This window comes from Macaca thibetana, chromosome 12 (assembly GCF_024542745.1).
Source record: "Macaca thibetana thibetana isolate TM-01 chromosome 12, ASM2454274v1, whole genome shotgun sequence".
NCBI lineage: Eukaryota > Metazoa > Chordata > Mammalia > Primates > Cercopithecidae > Macaca > Macaca thibetana.
The window spans coordinates 78,347,702-78,369,618 of record NC_065589.1 but is presented as its reverse complement, the minus strand read 5'-3'; the positions used below and the strand labels follow the sequence as shown (position 1 = coordinate 78,369,618).

At 37.6% G+C, this 21,917-nt stretch overlaps 1 protein-coding gene across 3 annotated transcripts in view; it reads right to left on the bottom strand.

Moving 5' to 3' along the window:
- Window positions 1-21,917, bottom strand: part of GRB14 (growth factor receptor bound protein 14) — a 129,024-nt gene that overhangs the window by 55,226 nt on the left and 51,881 nt on the right. For 2 of the 3 annotated variants that reach the window (XM_050752926.1, XM_050752927.1), the window contains exon 3: window positions 760-916. In XM_050752926.1, the coding sequence (XP_050608883.1) occupies window positions 760-916 (157 nt within the window). Of the gene's footprint in view, window positions 1-759; window positions 917-19,608; window positions 19,834-21,917 lie in introns of those variants that run through there. The other variant, XM_050752928.1, reaches the window with a different exon arrangement.

The window sequence follows — 21,917 nt, the reverse complement described above, 5'->3', positions numbered from 1 at the left end:
GGCCATGGGCCCCTAGCCAGCTGTTCCACAGTGTTGGGATATCCCCTTTGGGAACCTCTCCCATTTGGAAAGTGCAGTGCTCTGACCTTTACTAGAGCCAAGGCAAACCTAGGCTTAAGGCGCCATCTAGAGCCAAAAAGAAGGCAATGACCTATCGGTAAAAACCTCTAAGGAATATATCCAATAAAAAAACAAAAGAAACCAGGCAAAGGCGGCTCGAACAAATAACTAATCCTTCAGTGCAAAGATATAGACACGCATCCACAAAAACAGCAGCAAACAGGGAACCACGATCTCTCCAAACAGACACAAGGAACCAGTAAATGACCCTAGCAAGACAGCAATATGTGAGCTCTGACCAAGAATTTAAAATAGCACCTTTAAGGAAATTCAGTGATTGCCAGGATAAAATTGATAAAATCAATTCAGATATTTATAAGATAAATTTAACAACGAGATTGATTTTTTTTGAAATTACAACAAATTGTGAACCTGAGAAATACATTCTCTGATCTGAAAAATTCATTAGAGGCTCTCAACAGCAGAATGGATCAAGCAGAGGAAAACATCAATGAGTTGGCTATCTGAAATACATGATCAGAAGGAAAAAAAGAAAAAAGAATGAAAAGGAACTGAGATCACCTGTAAGATATAGAAAATTACCTCAAAAGACCAAATCTAAGAATTATTGGTGTTCAAGAGGGAGCTGAACGAGAAATAGAAAAGCAATGATGTGAGACAATAACTCTGTATCCTTACCTACACCTATGTGAGGCAGGTGCTCAAAAAGGGTCCAGCTGTGGTCATCAATGTAATGATTCTTCAGGATCAACAGCTGACAAACATCTCGAGCCGTTATGTCACTGGGTACATCTAAAGCCCTACTGGTTTCATCTTCACTGTACACTTTAATCACCTGTGTAGGTAGAAACAAGAAAAAGAGCTTAAATATTCCTGTTTGTGTTTTTAAAAAATTTTATTGTGTATATTTAAAGTATACAACATGATGTTATGAGATATATATATATATAAATAAATAGCAAACTGGTTACATAGTAAAACAAATTAACATGTCTATCACCTCACATAGTTACCCATTTTCTTGCAAGTGTGGCAAGAGCAGCTAAAATCTACTCATTTCTCAAAATTCCAAAGTCAATACATTATTATGAATTATAGTTCTCATGCTGTACATTAGAGCTCTAGATGTGTTCATCCCACACATCTGCTACTTTGTATCCTAGATCTACATCTCATTTCCCTCCACCCCACCACTGCCCTTGGTAACCACTGTTTTGTTCTCTATCTCTGCATATTTGATTTATTTTTAGACTACACATCTGAGATCATGCAATATTTTTCTTTCTGCTAGAAAAGAAAAAAGGACTTATTTCACTAAGCATAATGTCCTCCGGGTTCATCCATGTTGTAGCAAATGGCAGCATATTATTTTTTAAGGCTGAATAGTATTCCCTTGTGTGTATCTGCATGTGTGTGTAATGCAAATATACAATAAATTACATATATAAGCTCAAATATACACCCATTAATGGGACATGGTACTTAAGTTGTTTCCATATCTTAGCTATTGTGAATAATGCTGCAATGAACATGGGAGTGCAGGCATCTCTGTGACATGCTGACTTAAACTCCTTTGGGTATATATCCGAGAGGGACTGCTGTGTCATATATGGCAGTTCTATTTTTAATTTCTTTACAAATATCCATACTGTTTTTCAGAATGACTGTACCAATGCACATTCTCACCAGCAGTGTACTAGAGTTCTCCTTTTTCTATCCTTTCACCAATACTTGTTACCTCTTGTCTTTTTGATAACAGCCATCCTAATGGGTATGAAGTGATATCTCATAATGGTTTTGATTTGCATTTACCTGATGATTGGTGATGTTGACCACCTTTTCACATACCTGTTAGCCATTTTTATGTCTTCTTCGGAAAAATGTCTATTCAGGCCCTTTGCTGCTTTATTTTTTAAATTTTTTTAGAAGGAGTTTAATTCTTTCACTCATGTTGCCCAGACTGGAGCTCAATGGCGCAATTTTGGCTCACTGCAAGCCTCCACCTCCCAGGTTCAAATGATTCTCCTCTCTCAGCCTCCTGAGTAGCTGGGATTACACGCATGCGCCACCACGCCCGGCTAATTTTGTATTTTTTTTTTTTTTTTTAGTAGAAACGGGCTTTCACCATGTTGGTCAGGCTGGTCTCAATCACTTGACCTCAGGTGATCTGCCTGCCTCAGCCTCCCAAAGTGCTGGGGTTACAGGTAGGAGCCACCGCACTCAGTCCTTTGCTAATTTTTAATTGGGTTATTTGTTTTTCTGATATTGAGTTGTCTAAGTTATTCATAAATTTTGGATATTAACCCTTATAATTACATATGGTTTGCAAATACTTTTTCCCAATCCATAGGTAGACTTATTAAAATATTTTATTAAAATATCATTCTAGTAAATCAGTAAACATTAGTCAGTTATAATTCCTTATACAGTGTCTTCTACATTTAATTGTCTTATACATTGAATGAATGTTACCTATCCAAGACTTGTTTATGTGTCAAAGCTACTTTGTCCAACAACTTCCATTATCTTCATTGTCTAAACTAAAGGTCATTCAATAACTATTTATATTACTTCCCCACCACTTTGGTCTCTGAAAAATCTATGCATCTCTTATCTATATTATAACGGGGCACAGTGGCTCACGTCTGTAATCTCAATGCTTTGGGAGGTTTAGGCAGGCAGATCACATGAGGTCAGGAGTTCAAGACCAGCCTGGCCAACATGGCAAAATCCCATCTCCACTAAAAATATAAAAAATTAGCTGGGCATGGTGGCACATGCCTGTAATTCCAGTTACTTGGGAGGCTGAGGCACAAGAATCACTTGAACCTGGGAGGTGGAGGTTGCAGTGAGCCAGGATTGTGCCACTGCACTCCAGCCTGGCTAACAGAGTCATGTATCACCCTGGGGTAGGTTCCTGTAATACAATGATAAATTATGAATAAACAGAGACTTTTCTTAAAAGAGTTTTTGCTAGGAGAGTGATCTAGTTTGGATATTTGTCTTCTCCAGATCTCACGTTGAAATGTAATCCCCAGTGTTGGAGGTGGAGCTTAGCAGGAGGTGTTTGGGTCATGGGGGCAGATTCCTCACAATGTCCTGGTGCCATCCTCATGGGATTGAGTGAGTTCTCACTCTTAGTTCCCAAGAGATCTGTTTGTTAAAAAGCATCCTACACCTCTCTCCCCTCCCTCTTGCTTTCTCTGTCGTCTGTTTCTGTTCCCTGCTGCACATTCCATGCCAGGAAATGAGGGGACTGAAGAATGATCTAGGGGTTGCCGAAAACGTTATCTGCACCTCCTGACTACCCCCACATGTTTTCCTACAGTAAACTCTCCTGACCTGGGGCAACAGATGTACGCCTCTTATTTTGCATGTTCTATCTCTTATTTCAGAGAAGCTAAGAAAATGAAAAACTAGAGACATTCTGAAGGCTAAACTAATTTTTTTAGAAAAGGGCTAGAAAAGAGCAAGAGGTAAATTTGGATAAAATGAGAAAGGTGACTAAATAATCAGGATATGCCACTATTTTCTTCAGATTATGTCACTGCAAATTTAGACATAAGTTGACAAGAAGTGAGATGCACAAACTTAGAGGGGCTTAGGCCAATTTGAGTTTCTGGAATAACTGCATATATTTCATTGTTAGAATGAATAAAACCGGCTGAGAGAAAAACTTAATATTTTTGTTTGAAATCCATTTCAAGCCCTTATTTTTTAAAAATCCTATTTAATGCTCACACTTATCCAAAATACACATTCATCTATGAATAATGAAATTATATTTAGGTTGATATTCCACAGCAGTAAATCTCTGTCATCTCTTAGATATATTCTGTATTTATGAAAATTCCTTAAACTATGAATGGGATGCCTTTGTTAAAAAGTCTCATTATATTTCTATTTGTTCCTCCTTAAAATAAGTGAAAGGGTCAGGTGTGGTGGCTCACACCTGTAATCCCAGCACTTTGGGAGGCCAAGGTGGGAGGATCACCTGAGGTCAGGAGTTCGAGACCAGCCTGACCAACATGGAGAAACCCCATTTCTACTAAAAATACAAAATTAGCCGGGAGTGGTGGCACATGCCTGTAATCCCAGCTACTCAGGAGGCTGAGGCAGGAGAATCGCTTGAAGCCGGGAGGTGGAGGTTGTGGTGAGCCAAGATCGCGCCACTGCACTCCAGCCTGGGCAATAAGAGCAATACTCTGACTCAATAAAGAATATATACGTGTGTGTGTGTGTGTGTGTGTGTATATATATATATATGTATGAAAAAGGAAAAGACAAGTGAAGACTTAATTCTCTAGTAGAGTTGAACATGCCTCTTGCCCAAAGAATTACTACACTAAACCTTCCTATTTAAGAAGAATTCAACTCATCACAAAAACTGCATGACTATATGAGTTAAAACTAAGTTAAAGTTAAAGACTTTTGTGATCATGTAAAAAACAAATAGCAGAGCTGTTCTTAAGAACCACTGAAGCAAAATATTAGTATTCTATTTCTTATACATACTAAAAGGTAAAAAAAAATTAAACATTATATAATCATGCTATTTAATAAAGGGATATTATACATTTCTTTAATAAAGGGCTATTATACATTTCCAGCGCAGTGGCCCAAATTCCCAGCTTGCTTTAGAGTGAGCAGTATATTATTTATATCAATTTATCTACAAGATCATTTGAAATTGGATGCCAACAGGAAGAAATTCTTCCTGGACCCTAAAGAAGAATAAGAAGAAATTTTGTTCCATCCAAGGATTGAAAGTTGACTAGCAAGAGAAACATGGCACTGATAAGGTTTATCTACAACAACCCACCAGCATAAACAGATAGAGCATCCAAGGAAGGCCAAGAGTGTACACACTGCCTGTGTTGGAAAGCCCTTCTGTGTCACTCTAATCCTGACAATCACAACAACCTTGGCCTTTGGAGTAGTTTACAGCTTCAAAAACTGCCCTAGGAGCACATGGTACCTAGCAATGCAAATTTAATACGTAGTCACTGCAGCTCTTGCAAAGACATGCTGGAATGTGGGTGAAGCAAATCTCTGTTTTGGCTGACATTCTATCAAGGCATGTTTATACACTTTACACATCAACTCCTCCCCTAGACTGCTCTTCATAAAAAGTAAGTGGAAGAAAGAGATTAAACTAACACAACCCATTTTTAGAATACTAGACACAACAATGTTAAAGTACAAGAAGAAATGGTAACTTTTCAGAAAAAAAAGTTTGAGGCCTTTAAAGCCTCTAGACTAAAAGAGACAAAATATTTAAAATGAAACTAAAAATAAATAAATAAATAAAATAAAGTCAAGTCAGTATGTATTACCTTGCCCCCAAAACATACTTAGTATTTCTCTGCATCACCTGAAATTCTAAGAACATATTTGGAAAGCTCTAACTAAGGAAAAAAGTGAGCAAAGGCTAAGCAGTCAGCCTTTTGCCTCCTCCTTGCTGACTTCAAGGAATGGGATGGCATGGGATAGCCAGATCCTTTTCAATGTGAATTCATTCTAGAATATTTGAAATGAACTTGGCATTGTCAACTGGTCATTTGAGAATGTCACAGAGCAAAAGAGGGCTTTGGATCTGTCATGACTGAGAAGTCATTAATTATGCCATAGGTTTGCCTCGCTTATCCTTTGTTTCTTCAAAGAGAGAGAAAGAGGAATCCTCATTCGGCAGGTAAAATAATGAGCATGGATTAAGTATAAAACCATGAGTAAGAATCCATACAATGAAGCAAGAGAAAGAAAAAACTGAAAGAGCAAAAGTGAAAGAAAAAGATATTTGGGCATAGTTATCTATGGTTATCTTCTGTGTCAAAGTTTCTATTTTAGGAAAATACAAATTCAATAGTTAAACCCAACTAAATTACTATTAATTAATTAGTCATTGATTTAAAATAATTTAAACATGATATTTATTTTAAATTTTAAATTTATTTTAAATATCACATTTAAATATGGCCTTAGCATGATGAGACATATATCTTTTTTAAACAGAAATATAAATTCATTAATTTATGTATTATATCTATTAATTATATATGTATAGTTAACATATAGTTAATACAAAATAAAAATAAGAAACAAGGCTCACAGGAATCTGCTCTGAACTATGTCCTAAAGCTAAGCTTATTTCTACAGCTCTTTGAAAGTTTCTCATCTAACCACAGTAAAATTATAAAATAACTTACAATGTTTCAATATTTTTTCTTTATTATTTTTAATAGATAAGCAATGTACTTGAGTCATGCAAAATATTTTTATGTCAGGGTCAGAGTAGCCCTGAATTTTTACATTCTTCTAAATAAGAAACACAGTGTCCTAAGATAACAAGAGACATTTTTAGATATCTTGAATTAAGCAACTCAGTAGTTCCCTTGAAATGAAAAGAATGGGAAGCAATGTAGTCATTACTACTTATTCCAAATCTTTAATTGTGTTTTTAAAATTTTGCATTTTAAAAACAAAGACTGTTCCTAAAGACCCTAACAGCTCAAGAATCTCTACTGCTTTCTTATTGCTATCCTGTATTATTTTGCTAACTGTCAAATATTTACAAGCATATAGTTTTGAGAAATCATGTTGCAAGAAAAGCCTCCGATCCTCTCCACTTGTGAGGGATAGTCAGAAACACATTTTCCTTGAGCATGAACAGTACGTGTTAAACTAGTTATAAGACATTACTTAAAACAGATACTGTCACCAATATCAGAATTATAAGAATTGATTGACACAAACAGGTTTATCCCACATCCCTGTACCCCCTTTCAACTTTATTCCCTACAATTCTGTCCTCTGACTCCAATCCTACATTTTTTTCTGCTTCTTGAAAAAGTCATGCTCCTTCTCAACACAGGGCCCCTGCACATGCTACTGCTTGTGCTTAGAACATGGTTTCCTTACCCTCTACTTTTTCTGCTCCCTCATATCTTAGGATAAACCATTATTTCTGGGAGGAAGCTTCCAAAGACCTCCAGCTTAGGTCCAGGCCCTTTTTGCATGCATGCATGTGTGCAACTATAATCACTACGCATTGCCCTTCACCATGAGAATGATGTATGACATCAGGGACCACTGTTTTCTCCTCTTTATATCCCCAGCAGTGAGCACAATGTGGGACACACAGCGACAATCAAAACAGTTCCTTCAGTAATGAATGAAAACATCATGCACAGCCCTGCGTGAGACAATATTAGTGAATTCCAAAACGGTAGTGTTGAAACCTCACGGAGTTTGAAAACCTCTATGGGAGAAAAGACACACGTGAACCAAAGAGAAAATTCAGGCAAATTTTCATGAAACTTATGGACTGAACAAAGGTGGCTTAGGTGACTGCTGAGAGCCACGTTATGTCTGGGATTCTGAAAGAATAAGGAAAGAAGGTAAGAAAACACCTGTGTGGGACAAACATGAGCAAACACACTGAGGAAGAAAGGAGAAAAAATGCTCAGGAAACAGTAACCAGACCACACTAAATGCAGATCAGAAGGGCTAAGTTATGAGGACAGGGAGGAAGTATGGGTGCCCGGCAGCCTGAGGAGGGGGTGCCTTCTCCCGGTACTGTGGGACACTGGTTTCCATCAGTGCAAACTAGCCAGGGGCCACCACAATAGGAAATACTTTTAAAGATACACAAGTGATGGGTAGCTTTTTAAAAAGTTGGCTATGTAGAAATAATTCTTAAAAATTAAATGTTATTTAATAATAAAAATGACAGTTTTATAAGAATATGATTACAAAGTGGTAAGAGAATCAGGATAAATAACCACATGGTGACTTAATCACTTAGGAAAGGATTCAGCTACAATTACAGAAAGTCACTCCTACCTACAATGGGCTAGCCAAATTGAGGCTGATCTCCTTCTCACATTCAAAGCCAGGGCAGGCAGCTCAGGGTTTGGTGAGGCAGTTCCATCAAGTCACTCCTGACCAAGGCTCTTTCTGTCCTTTCACAGTCTTTGAGGTACGGCTCTTATCATTAAGGTCGCAAGATGGATCATCTCCACACCACCTCTGTAAAAACTCAGTCCTGCTATAGATTTGCATGATATTACATTTCTGCAGTAAATTTTAGGGTCATGCCTGGATAAAGAGATTCAGAATTAGAGAATCTGTGTTCCTGGGGATCCACAGAGAGCTTCCAGGAGTCCTGCATATGAATTCAAAATGCATAGAAGAGGTTTTTTGGGTTTTTTTGTTTTGTTTTGTTTTGTTTTTTGTTTTTTTCTCAGACAGAGTCTCGCTCTGTCACCCAGGCTGGAGTGCAGTGGCGCGATCTCTGCTCACTGCAAGCTCCGCCGCCTTCCAGGTTCACGCCATTCTCCTGCCTCAGCCTCCCAAGTAGCTGGGACTACAGGAACCCGCCACCATGCCCGGCTAATTTTTTTGTATTTTTAGTAGAGACAGGGTTTCACCATGTCAGCCAGGATGGTCCCGATCTCCTGACCTTGTCATCCACCCGCCTAGGCCTCCCAAAGTGCTGGCATTACAGGCGTGAGCCACCGTGTCCGGCCTGATGGGGTTTAATGATGCGTTAATTTTCCATCCAGCAACAGGCTAAAGAGGCCCAGTGTGGTCTCACTACTGGAAATGCCCTACACTTGGCACAGAAGGGAAGTTAGCACTGTCACACTAGATAGCCTGGGGCAGTGACACTGCAGCAGCATGCGGCATCTAGGCTTCCAACCAAGAGAAAAAAAAGCCTGCAAGCAAGAAGAGACTCAGGACACCTCCTTAAAGCCCCTCCATTCACATTTATCCTCCTACTCTATTATTTACCTTTTCTGCTCTCCTTGTCTCAGGCCAAGAGCCATGAAGAGTACTCTTTCTTTGGGCCTCCTTTCTTCCTACGAGGCAGAAAGAAGGACTCCAACTCAAGTGGGGGTTCCATTTGACAAAGAGAGAAATTCAAGCCCTTTCAGTTTGCTCTGTTATGTGGCAGGAAAAAAGGGCAAAAGAAACTGCTCCAATTTCATTACAAAAGAAGGCAAACATTAACAACTAAGTTAGAAAATATCCTAAGCTATCACATACAGACACACACACACGGACATGTTATTTTAAGACCTAAATCCAATATGAATAATAAAGAGAGGTTCAAATCACAAATCCCACACTAAAGTTTCCGATGATTTCATCAAAGCTGTGTTCTCTGAAGTTTCAGTGTTTTTAATACTCATGCAATTCCTGCTAAGATGCCAGCGCTAATTCATCTCGGAAACGAGAAAACTTCTGCAAATGCTAATGCTAATTCATATTTAAAGCAGAGCACCACTGGCCATGCTTCTGTTGGACACAATCTTATTTCAGTATCTCATTTCAGTTTTTAAGCAATAGTTTATTCCCTGGACAGCCATAAGACATGTCTAAGTGAAAAAGTTAAAAATTGGTTCCCACAGTGAGAAAGAAGAACAAGTAGGGGAGGGGTGGAATAAGTGTTTAGAAGAAAGGGAAAATGTGAGGAGAAGAAAGATACTGTTTACTAGAGCCCAAGACACATCGGACTTTATTGCAATTATTGAGTTGTCTGGCATCAACTGAGGCCCTTTTAGGAACTACCTTATTTCATTGATTTTCAAAAGCACATTTTTTTCACATTTAACTTCTCTGAAACCTGGATGTAACTTACCCTTAATGGCATGTTACAGTTTTATTGGAAGTATATAAAATAATGATGCTTCTTACAACTTAAAGTGCCAAACAATCAATAAAATATGCTATGCTCAACCTTCCTGGACATTTTGGGGGTATTATTTCATAAACTTATAATAATGTACAAACTTTCTAGATCCTAACATTCCCATGCAGTAACAACACTGAGAACAACAGATTTATACCCACTTTGTAATTTTACTTTTCCTTCATTTTTCTAAATATTTATTTACTTTTCTTATTTTATTTTATTTTTCCATGAGTTATTGGGGTACAGGTGGTATTTGGTTACATCAGTAAGTTCCTTAGTGGTGATTTGTGAGATTTTGGTGCACCCATCACCTGAGCAGCATATACTGCACCATTTGTGGTCTTTTATCCCTCACCTGCTCCCTCTCTTCCCCCCAAGTCCCCAAAGTCCATTGTATCATTCTTATGCCTTTGCATCTTCATAGCTTAGCTTCTACATATTAGTGAGAACATACAATGCTTGATTTTTTATTCCCAAGTTACTTCACTTAGAATAATAGTCTCCAATCTCATTCAGGTTGCTGCAAATGCCATTAGTTCATTCCTTTTTATGGCTGAGTAGTATTCCATCATATAAATGTACCAGTTTGTTTATCCACCTGTTGATTGATGGGCATTTGGGTTGGTTACACGATTTTGCCATTGCGGATTGTGCTGCTATAAACATGAATGTGCAAGTATCTTTTTGTATAACAACTTCTTTTCCTCTGGGTAGATACCCAGAAGTGGGATTGCTGGGTCAAATGGTAGTTCTACTTTTAGTTTTTTAAGGAATCTCCATACTGTTTTCCATGGTGGTTGTACTAGCTTACATTTTTCTGAATATTTATTTTATATCAGTGAAAGACATGTATGGAGCATGTATAGTCATGAATATTTATTTTATATCAGTGAAAGACATGTATAGAGCATGTATAGTCTTGTAAAAGAAATGGAATCTATACTGTTAGAATCATAAAATACTAAAGGTTAGAAGGGTTCCTGGAGAACATCTACTAAATCCTCCCATTTCACAAATGACAAAGCTGAAGCTGGAGTCACGACCTGCTCAGAGACCTCCAAATTGTCACTGGCCGAGCCAGCCACAGATCCCCATTTCTGGCTCCCACCTGATGCTGTATTCTTTCCATTCTGTTCGCCCAGTATTTAGGCTGCTTTAAGCTGCTGCTTCTACATGACATCTTGGATAAAAGTATTAGAAAAATAAACACTAGAGCATAAATAGATGTATACATACATATATCCCAAAGCACCTTGCTTTTTGAGTGTCAAAAAAGGCTGTTTTCCTTTGTTTTGTTTTGTTTTTTCACTTTTCACAGCTTCTCGCTAGAATAATTGCAAATACTGAAATAGCCAGCAGAGGGAGTCTTTATTTCTCAGGTTGTGCAAACAGAGACAAGACCATGTTTCGAAAACTGCAACCTTGTTAAACCTATGGAGTTTCTGTTTGATATAATCACAAGCTTGTGACAAAGTTAATATCTATTTTTTTAGAATTATTAAATATTTGAATTTTTAAGATAAACGATTTCTACATATTAAACATTAATAAGAAGAATTGTGGGGGCATAAGTATACATATATACGTATGTGTCACCCCACTAGGAACCTTTCTTGGAACTCGAACTTGAACTTCTTGCCAGGATTTCAAACACTAATATCAAATTTTTTCTTCAAATATTGATAAAACTACCCAAGCAAATTTCAGTTTTGAAACTGCAAAATAATAATTCCTGGTATTTTCCCAAACAAAGCCTGAATGTATACGTTCAAATATGCATGTCTGATTAGGAGGCTTTCTGACAATGCTGTTCTTGCCAAAACAAATTTTGAATTCCTCTTTGAGAATTCTCATAATGGCAAGCATTTTTAATATCCTACAGGGGTAGAAAATCTTTATCCTTTCTAGGGGTTTAGAATCTGAAATTACCAAAAGTCTTGCTTCTTTTTTTTCTGCCAAAAAGAGATTATTATTTTCAATATTTGGCTTAGAGTTCTGGGGCACAGCCAGGGAAGCCAGCCCTACAGACCGCCCCAAGCAATAGTCTGAGACCGTTCATTAGCCCAGCTATTTTTAATCAGCCTTCACTGCCAAATGTGGACTACGCATTACAGTGCGCAAAATCATGCTGCCCGGCACCTGTACTCAGGAAGGTTCAGCCCAGGAGCTCACAGTGGACAGGGGACCCTGGAATCTGCTGTGATCACATCTTAGACCCCAAACTTAGCATTAGTCATGAGTTTTAGATTCCTCATACTGTAAAATGGGCAAAATGCTGGCAAACTGATAGCACTCAACTAATGTTAGCAATTATTATTATAAATTTTTGAAAGCAAAATAAGGCATTTCTGAATAAGTCCCAAGAGACCCTACCGTCCTGTTGAATTCTAAGAAACTCTGAACTGATGGTTGAATCACTATGTCTTTGAGGCAAAACTGAGTGCACAGCAAGAAAAAACAACCAGGAGAGCAAATGGCAGATTGGCAGAAAAGGTGAGATTCGTCCCATGAAAAGACTACAGGTGAAAGGACAAATGACGGCAGCTACACGGTGATAAGTGGCTACGGAGTGCACGTGCCCAGGCAATTCTGAGAGGCAGCCTCCTGTGCTAGGTGGAGCAGAGGCCTGGACCTCAGTCCCGCCTCTGTCATTGATGAGCGAGGTGCTTTGGCAAAGACACTTAACTCTCCAAGCCAATTTTCCTCATCCAAAAATGGGTCTGGCCACCAAGCATTTAGGGTTCTTATGAGGGTTTAAGTGAATGTGTAATAAAAGCTGAACATGTCGTAGCTGCTATTTTTTATTGTGCTGTGTGAAGGGCAATACTCTGTGTGAAGGGTACACCAAACTGCCCACTGCAGCAAGTTGGAGCTAGATAAAGGTAATGAAAAGGCCTGAGTATGATAGCTTTTCATCCCAAAAGATGAGAAACTTGGCCAAAATGAAGGAAAAGCAACAGAGAGACAAATATTAGGAAGGAAAGAGTAGGTCAGTATCTAAAGAGCTCAATCTTGCCTTTACACAAATTTTTCTATCCAACTAATTGGTAATTAGATACCAACTTTGTGCCTTCTATGTGCTGCGCATTGAGGTCCAATGAGGACCCAAAGTAACAAGTTCTCACCATCATACAGCTAAGATTCTATTAATAGTAACACCACTTGCCTACTGAAACAACGTCTTAATACTAGACCTACTTTTATCCCTTTCAAATATACAACCCAGAAGTCCCTGTCTAATACTCCCTAGGACATTGAAAGGAGGAGTAATTAACCACCTATCTTGTATTTAAATCTATGTTCCCAAAGATTTTAACAAAGTATGCATCAGCATATATAGTTGGATTCATTTTTTTTAATTCAAATTAGAGTCCTTCTAAAGTTACAGAAAGGAAAACTGTGGGAGCAAGCATTTGAAAGATATATTGTCTTTCTCTCCCTGCCTGCAATCTATGAAGAAAAAACATTTTTTGTTTGACTCATTTTCTACTATGAAATCTTTGGATAACCACTTTAGGAGAATAGGGCACATAAAATTTAAATTCTCAGTCATAGGGAAATTTAAACTCTTTATGAAACTAGTAAAACATGCCATTTCACAGGTGGGGAAAAAGGGAAATTCATGTTCGTTAGACTTCTACTGTGTGCGAAATGCTTCTAAATATTTATCCTGTTGAATCCTCAAAACTGTACTGCGAGGAAGCATCCTCATCCCCAAGACAGAGAAACTGATTCTCAGAGAGTTTGGAAAGAATGCTCCAAAAGCCAGGGCACTGGTGAGTGATAAAGCTGAGCTCAAACTCTGGGCTTCCCGTCTCTAAAGCATACAAATAATCTGCTACATCACACTTCCTAAAAACTCACTGTTCAGGAAAAGAAACATTTTATGAAAATGTGAATACCATTCATCTGTGTGACCCCCTTCCTGGTTGAGTGTACAACTAAGTTACTCTGTACAAAAGTAAAAAGGGCAGGAGAAATATCAAGGTTTAGCAAGAACGAGAACTCCGGATAAAAAGCAGTAACAGGCCGGGCGCGGTGGCTCACGCCTGTAATCCCAGCACTTTGGAAGGCCGAGGCGGGCGGATCACAAGGTCAGGAGATCGAGACCATGGTGAAACCCCGTCTCTACTAAAAATAGAAAAAAAAAAAATTAGCCGGGCGCAGTGGCGGGCGCCTGTAGTCCCAGCTACTCGGGAGGCTGAGGCTGGAGAATGGCGTAAACCCGGGAGGCGGAGCTTGCGTTGAGCCGAGATTGCGCCACTGCACTCCAGCCTGGGCGACAGAGCGAGACTCCGTCTCAAAAAAAAAAAAAAAAAAGCAGTAACAATGCCCACTACCACCTTCCAAGCAAGTCCACCATCTAAACTTAGACCACCATCCATGGCCTTCCACTACTACTTCTGCTCAGGAAATCTGCTCCCTCCCCACTTATTACCATACCTACAATCCCTATCCAAGTAATAGAATATTATTTGCTTAAAAAGCATAGCCACATTTCATATCTGGCACCAGAATAATAAAAATCCCAGACAAATATTTACTAAATGTCTAGTATGTCCAAGGCACTTGTAGAGGAGCTGGCGAGTTACCCACCAATATCCACGCTTCCTCTCTTCCTTCCTGATGAATCCCGATTCTGGTGAGGAGGGCAGTGTGCTACACTCCAGGCCCGCATTTCCTGACTTTCCTTGTATCCAGAGTTGGCCAATAAGACGTAAGCAGAAACTCCTGGTTACTCCACAATGGCATGTTAACTGGTATAAAACTCATGAGCCTGTTCTTGGTCCTTCACATTCTCTGTGCAAAGACTGTAAACAGGACGACTGGAAATTTACATTTATCTTTCCATAAAAGGAAAAAGGACCCACACTAGAGAAGAAATAATAGCAAGAAGGAGGTCAGTTGCCTGAGGACATTGTGGGGCTGCAACATTAGCTTTGGACTGATCCTTGTAAAGTGAAAGAAAAATAAATCTCTTTTCCTCCTTAATCCACAGTCCTTTGTGTTTTTTGGTTACATGAAATTACATTCTGCCCATAACTGACAAAACATTTTATTTAAAAATTTCTTCCCTTAAAATACTAAGATCTAGTTGTAAGACCAAAAATCAAAAGACAACTTTTAGAAACCAAATGGTGGTCCAAGATATACAAAAATAAACAAGATAGAGCAATTGAAAGTCATATTGTACACACCTATGGACAGCCATATGAAGTAATAATAAAATTGATGTTACAGGGCTGTAGTGGTGGAATTGACTAATGAGTGACAAAGGTGTGTCCACTGATACTAAATCAAGGCACCATGAAAGTAAATGTGAAGCAAAAGAGTCTTCTTTAGGATGAGACTACAGCCTGAGCTGACACTTAGACAATACACAGCATTTGGGAAAGCAAACGAGCCTGGAGTTGTCTATAGGCTGCAGAGCACAATCCTGGCAGCAGAAGTGCAGAGATACAGATGTTAAAAGCTGTTTGATGTTCCTCTTCCCGAGTCCAAGTGAACATCACACACTGGGGCCTATCATGGGGAGGAGGCAGGGGGGAGGGATTGCATTGGGAGTTATACCTGATGTAAATGACGAGTTGATGGGTGCTGACGAGTTGATGGGTGCGGCACACCAACATGGCACAAGTATACATATGTAACAAACCTGCACGTTATGCACATGTACCCTAGAACTTAAAGTATAATAATAAATAAATAAATAAATAAATAAAACAATAAATCCACACTAAAAAAAAAAAAAAAGCTGTTTGAAGCACAAGGAGGCAAACGACATGCTGCAGTGAAGGCTTCAAGGGAAGCTGGGCAGGCTGAGGGCCAGGCAGGCCCTGGAGCACGGCAAATGCTAAGGAAGTTTGGACTGATTTTGTACATGTTTAAAAGATTCTGGGAAAAATAGTGATGTGATGATATGTGTTCTTTCCTCCACTAAATCACTTTTAGAAAATCATAGCAATGACTCTAATTGTATGAGGAAAGAAATGACTATAACATGAACTATTCTCTTATATGAATGGGGAATTAGATCTTCTCATAAATGGCATTGTTCCATATTACACTCATGAATTTACAATTTTCAAAAGAATTTGAATCTTAAAAAATATATATCATTAAAAGTATCCCTTTTTTTCCTCTGAGATTCCAGAAGATACTTCAGGATCTTGTGTGCTTATGAACATCTCCTGTAATTGTAGCATGGATGAAGAATGCAAAAATGCTTGCAAACATAACTTAAAAACAATGTTGGCTGGGCGCGGTGGCTCACACTTGTAATCCCAGCACTTGGGGAGGCCGAGGTAGGCAGATCACAAGGTCAGGAGATGGAGACCATCCTGGCCAACATGGCGAAGCCCCTTCTCTACTAAAAATACAAAAATTTAGGTGTGGTGGCACACGCCTGTAGTCCCAGCTACTCAGGAGGCTGAGGCAGGAGAATCGCTTGAATCCAGGAGATAGAGGGTGCAGTGAGCCAAGATGGCGCCACTGCACTCCAGCCTGGGTGACAGAGCGAGACTCAATCTCAAAAAACAAAAAAATAATCAAACAAACAAAAAATATTAACCTGATAGAGACATGAAATATGCCTAACCCAGCGAATCAGGATATGGACATAAGGTTTTCTGATCTGGTAATGTTTCTATAAAAGAATGTGAATTTTATATTATACTTAGTTTGTACTTTACAATACTTGAGCCTTATGTTAACTCTCTGAGACCTTAAAATGTTTTCTTTATGTAATGTGCCAATCTGGAGTTCCAGGTATAAACTTTCTATCACACACTCACACACATACACACTTGGCTGCTTACAATTGCTTTCTGAATAAAATGTTTTCTATGCTAGAGCATAAGGGAGTTGGTGGAGGTGCAGAGGAAGATGAAAGGATTTGCCTAAGCTAATTCCAGACTTGAATGGCAATTATACCCACCATAAGGCAATTTCATTACCATATTAATTTCAGGAGGTAACACGTATCTAGGAGAAGCATACTGGAAGTCACAAGATCTAGATTCTATTTCTAGCTCTGCCACTGACCTTCTGGGTGACCTTGCATAAGTCACTCAACACCCAAGAGACTCAGTCTTCTCATTTGAAAAAATAAAAAGCTACAACCTAGTGCTGATCTGAGAAAAATGCGATGCGGTAACATACTCATTCACAAGGTTTGCTGAGGATGTGATTGTTTCTGAGGCACATGAGGAAGCCTTCTTCACCAGAACCTTAATTCACTTAAATCAGAGAAATCAGATCCTAATAGAATTTGGAAGTGAAAATTTTCTTTCCAATTTACTTGATAGAGAATCTACCAAAATACCTTTTTTTCTCAAAGATCAAGGCATACTTTCTCTGCTACAAAATAGATCTATACCACATGAAGGGCCACGTTTAAAATTCAAGTTCCTAATCACTACCAGAGACTCTTACAGCCACTTGGATCAGACACACTAGATGATACGAAAATTACTCCCTATTGCTATGGAGCATTTTCAGAAATGCTCTCAGCCTTTTAAATGATTAGGATTCCATTTGATAAATTATTTGTCAAGGGCCACTCATTCAGGATGAGCAAACTTTACCCCAAACCTGTAGAAAAAGCACCTGCCTTCATGGGAAAATGAGAAGTTGCTCCCCAAATTCTCTGAGAAATGCTTGTGCTGATTTATAAGATCATTTAAAATTATGGCATATATGGAAAATAAGTTAATTACAAGTATGAAATAACTTCTTATATTGGAAGAAAAAATTAATCATGGTGTGACCAGAGCAGATGGATGATTTTTAAATCAGAAAATACCCGACTCCTAAAATAAAAGATAGTAAGATTTTCAGAACAATCAAATAGACAAAAATAGGTCTTTTGGGAGTTAAAATATCAGGAGAAGCAAATAACGGTGTGCTGAATTATATAAACACCTAAATATGTGCACTCATTGAAAAAAATAGCATAGATTTGAGTCTAGGGAATTTTGACTTTTATAAATATTATAATAGAAACTTGACAAGAAGCTTATTATTAAAATATCATGATAAATCACAATGATGTGACCATTGGCAGCTCAGATGTAATACCAATAATAACCACAGCTTTCCAGAATAATCTTGTTTTCCTACTTATCAGATAGTGCTCAAAGTTATTTTTCTATCCAAGTTTTGCCATAATCAATTTCTCCTAGACTAATTGCTCAAACTCCTTGAACATTATAGCATTCTTTCCTAATGTTTTATAATCTCTCTAAAATAATAAAAATAATTTACATACTTTACTATAACCATGAAAATATAAAATATTTGGTTCACAGAATTATAGACACAAATAAGACTGAAGATATTATCTACTGAAAACTCCTCAGTTTGTCATACAGATGAGGAAGTAAGGACTCCAAGAGTTTGCTGGATTTGCCCAAAGTCACAGGGCTAGTAAATGGAGAGTCCGAATAGTACACTTTCCATCATACCAACATGTCTTCAAAAACAAACCATATGATAGAAGTTTCTTAGTCAATGTAAACTGCAGTATTAACTGGATAAAGAAGAACTCAAACATGAGAACATAGACTTGATAAATGTTAATATGCCTTTTCGCATCCTCGGTGAGTCCACAAACCTATATTGTCATTATTAATGCACTGCTAAGTGCAATTCAAAATAAAAGTTAAAGCCCAAAGCAAAATATTTTTAATTAAATTTGCTTACAATTAGCAAAAGGCCTCAAGAAAGATAAAGAACTCATGTTGGCAAAATTATCATATAGCTGTTCCAATGCCAAATAAAATATTCTCAGTAAATAAATGGTTGACTGGATAAGAAAATAAGCTGAAAATCTAAAAATTAAAAATAGTAAAGAGACACTTCCTTTTTAAAAAATATAGCCACTTTGTTAGATTTGCCATTTTTCAAATAAATTGCAATATGACCTTTGACTTAATGGAATGCACTGATAGTTAAAAGTTAACTATTAAAAGTTGAGTTCAAAAATAAACACTACGGTTTCTAGTGTCACCAAAACCATTTGGAAAGCATATTGCCAAAACTGAGTTTTAGTGCTTTCCTTCACAGTGAGACAGATTTGATTCTTTGAGAAGTCCAACGCAATGTTCTTATTTTGGAGATTTACAAGAGAAGTTTACTACGGCTCCATGACATGGTTGCACATACAACCTTGTAAAATGCAATGCCGTAAATGAGACATAAAAATAATCTTTACAAAAAACTAATAAATAAAATATTTTCATACACAGGATTGACTGCATTAATAATTAACAGAAAGCCCTTTAACAGGGGAATTTAATGGAAAGTTTTTCTTAAGCAAATACGCAGAAGCTCAATAGAAATGGGTAGAAACTTGAGAATAAACTGGTAACACATGTTTAAACAGTAAAATAATTGTATAGTCTATTCAACAATGAAGAGATTGATATATTATGAATTATGGTGAAACAAAGAAACTATTCCTTAGTGAACAAATATAAAACATAATAGCAGATTTCCTACTGAACTTAAAACAAAGAGGCTTGAAGTTACAGTAGAAAGACAAAAAAGAAAAAGTTTCAATACAGTCTCTAAATCCCAATGACCTGAAATCGAGATCAAACTTCTTTTAGATGAAAGTCTTTAACTATAGTGATGTTCTAGCGCAGTATTACTTTTCCTAGTTCAATTCCAATAATATGTCCTTTAATTTTACCTACAACTTTAATGAATTACAGGCTCTTTCAAGGGTATGTAAGTAAAGCTTCCTATGTGTTAATAAACACACAGTAACAGGGGAAAAAAAGCAGCAAGAAAAATTAAAGAAAAAAAAGGAAAAAGAAGTCACATACCCTTTTCTGTAGAATTATTGGCGTTATTGCAGGCAGAGTGACTCTTCTTGCACTCAAACTCATGCCTGCTCTTCTTAGAATGATCCTCTCTTGTAGGTCATGGACAAAATAAAAGAAATCTTTTACGGGAATCTCAGGGCTCAGTGCAATGAAACAACTAGGAAAGTAATAAATGTCACCCTGCTTATGTGATTCCAATCTACCCAAAGCCAATTAAGGATGGCCGTGGGACAGGACAAGGCAGCAACCAATCAAAGCCCGGAAAACCCCGCCTTTGTCCTTGGAAACACATTCTGATACTTTTGTTTATGATATTTAAAGAACCAGATTAACAGGCATCTAGTTCGCTCAACTTTTTTTCCAAAACAGTGCAATTCAATGCCATCTTTGTTGACCAGGCAGTTATGTCTTTACTAAAGCATTTCAACATATGGCAGATAAGAAGCTGTTTACATTGGTCTATTTAAAGTATATAAATACATTAATGAACTAAATTTACTTATGCTATTCATAAAATTGATGAAGAGATCAATTGGAACATACCCGAGGCACAAAAAATAATCCTGAGGTTAGAATTGGCACAAAGTGTTAATTTCTATATTTTAATAAAATAGTTTTAATATATGTTAATATCTCTCATTTCCTAAACACTAAAATTTTTGTATTATAAACCTTCCAGCTATCCTTGATATCACATGCTGTTAAATATTATTTTAACAATAAACTTAAATAATAGTGTTAAATACAAAGAGGGAATTAAACTACAATATATCAATCTCGAATACTTATGTTTTAAAAAAGCACAAATGTGTGTGATGTAGCACATTTCATTCCATTAAAAGCATTTAAAAAATAACCACTGCCAAAGCTTTCTCAAAATTTTAATGACCATTTTGCATTTCTTCTCATAAAAACTGAAAATTTTATTCTAATGTTTCTAGGGGAGGGAGGCTGGAGGAGGTTTACAACGGAAAATATCTATAACTAACAAAAAAATTTCAATGAAGTCTAAATAAAAAATGAAAGAAACACGCAAAAATGACAAAAAGGATTGCAATGTTAAAACTAATCTGAGCTTTTACAATTGTAAAATCTCTTCTGGACTGACATCTGAACAAGCTTTACTGAATTGCTCAATGCTCTTCAATCCTGACCCACTGCCTTCAGCAGGAGAAGAACTCGTAATTTCTAGATTACAATGTGATTGTTGTAGTAACGATGCAAAACGCAAGATTCTCAGCAACACAGACACAAACTTTCCATTGCATTATCTTGACTGCTACTAGGCAGGGTTCACTTTACTGCTTTACACATAAGTGTGTTTAATATGCATGGTGAGCTCATACTCCTCAAAAGAAAAAAAGAGACATTACAACTCCAAGGTTCCCTGCTTTGGATTTCAAAACCAAAACTCCCTCAGAATGGTAGTTGGGAGTGGCGGTAATGTGCTGAATATAAAAAGTCACAGATCTAGTTTGGAAGAATTAATTAATTTGATCCTTATCCAGTTAGGTTTATCATAATCTTTTAAAAGAAAATTACCAGGAAAGAAAATGAAAATATCGACTAACACAGTGATGGGGGGTTAGCATTTGTGAAGCAAAAGATTCTGTTGTAACCTTGAGCTACTTTTCAGCAAGCCAACAATAACAAAGACCATGGTAACTAACAATTCCAAGAATATCATCCATAATATTTGGCCTTATCTACCTTTTCTCAATTCAGCCTTCAAATATTACAAAGTGTTATCTCTGCATCCTGACTAACACTGCAAAACCCCACCTCTACTAAAAACACAAAAAATTAGCCGGGCGTGGTGGCACGTGCCGGTAGTCCCAGCTACTCAGAGGCTGAGGCAGGAGAATTGCTTGAACTCGGGAGGCGGAGCTTGCAGTGAGCCGAGATGGCGCCACTGCACTCCAGCCTGGGCAACAGGGCAAGACTCCATCTCAAAAAAAAAAAAAAAAAAAAAAAAAAAAAGTGTTATCTCTGGTCTCATAAATTTTATTGGGGTTCCATCATAATGAAAGCAATTCATTTCACTAAATTATCAAGCGAAGTACTATTTGCCAAGCCCTGTATCAGGCAGTAGGAACACACTATTGTTAAGACAGTTAAGGTCACTGTCTCATAGTGGAATAGGGATATTAATTTTTAAGTTAAAATATCCCATTCAGTAGTAAGCTAAGACTAATAGTGATTAAATGCTAAGCATCAAGAGTGCACCGAGGTAGAAGCAACTGCACAGTAGAGGTGAAGAGCAGGCTTCAAGGAGGAAAGGGCATTTGCTTTGAAAAGTGAATAGAGGG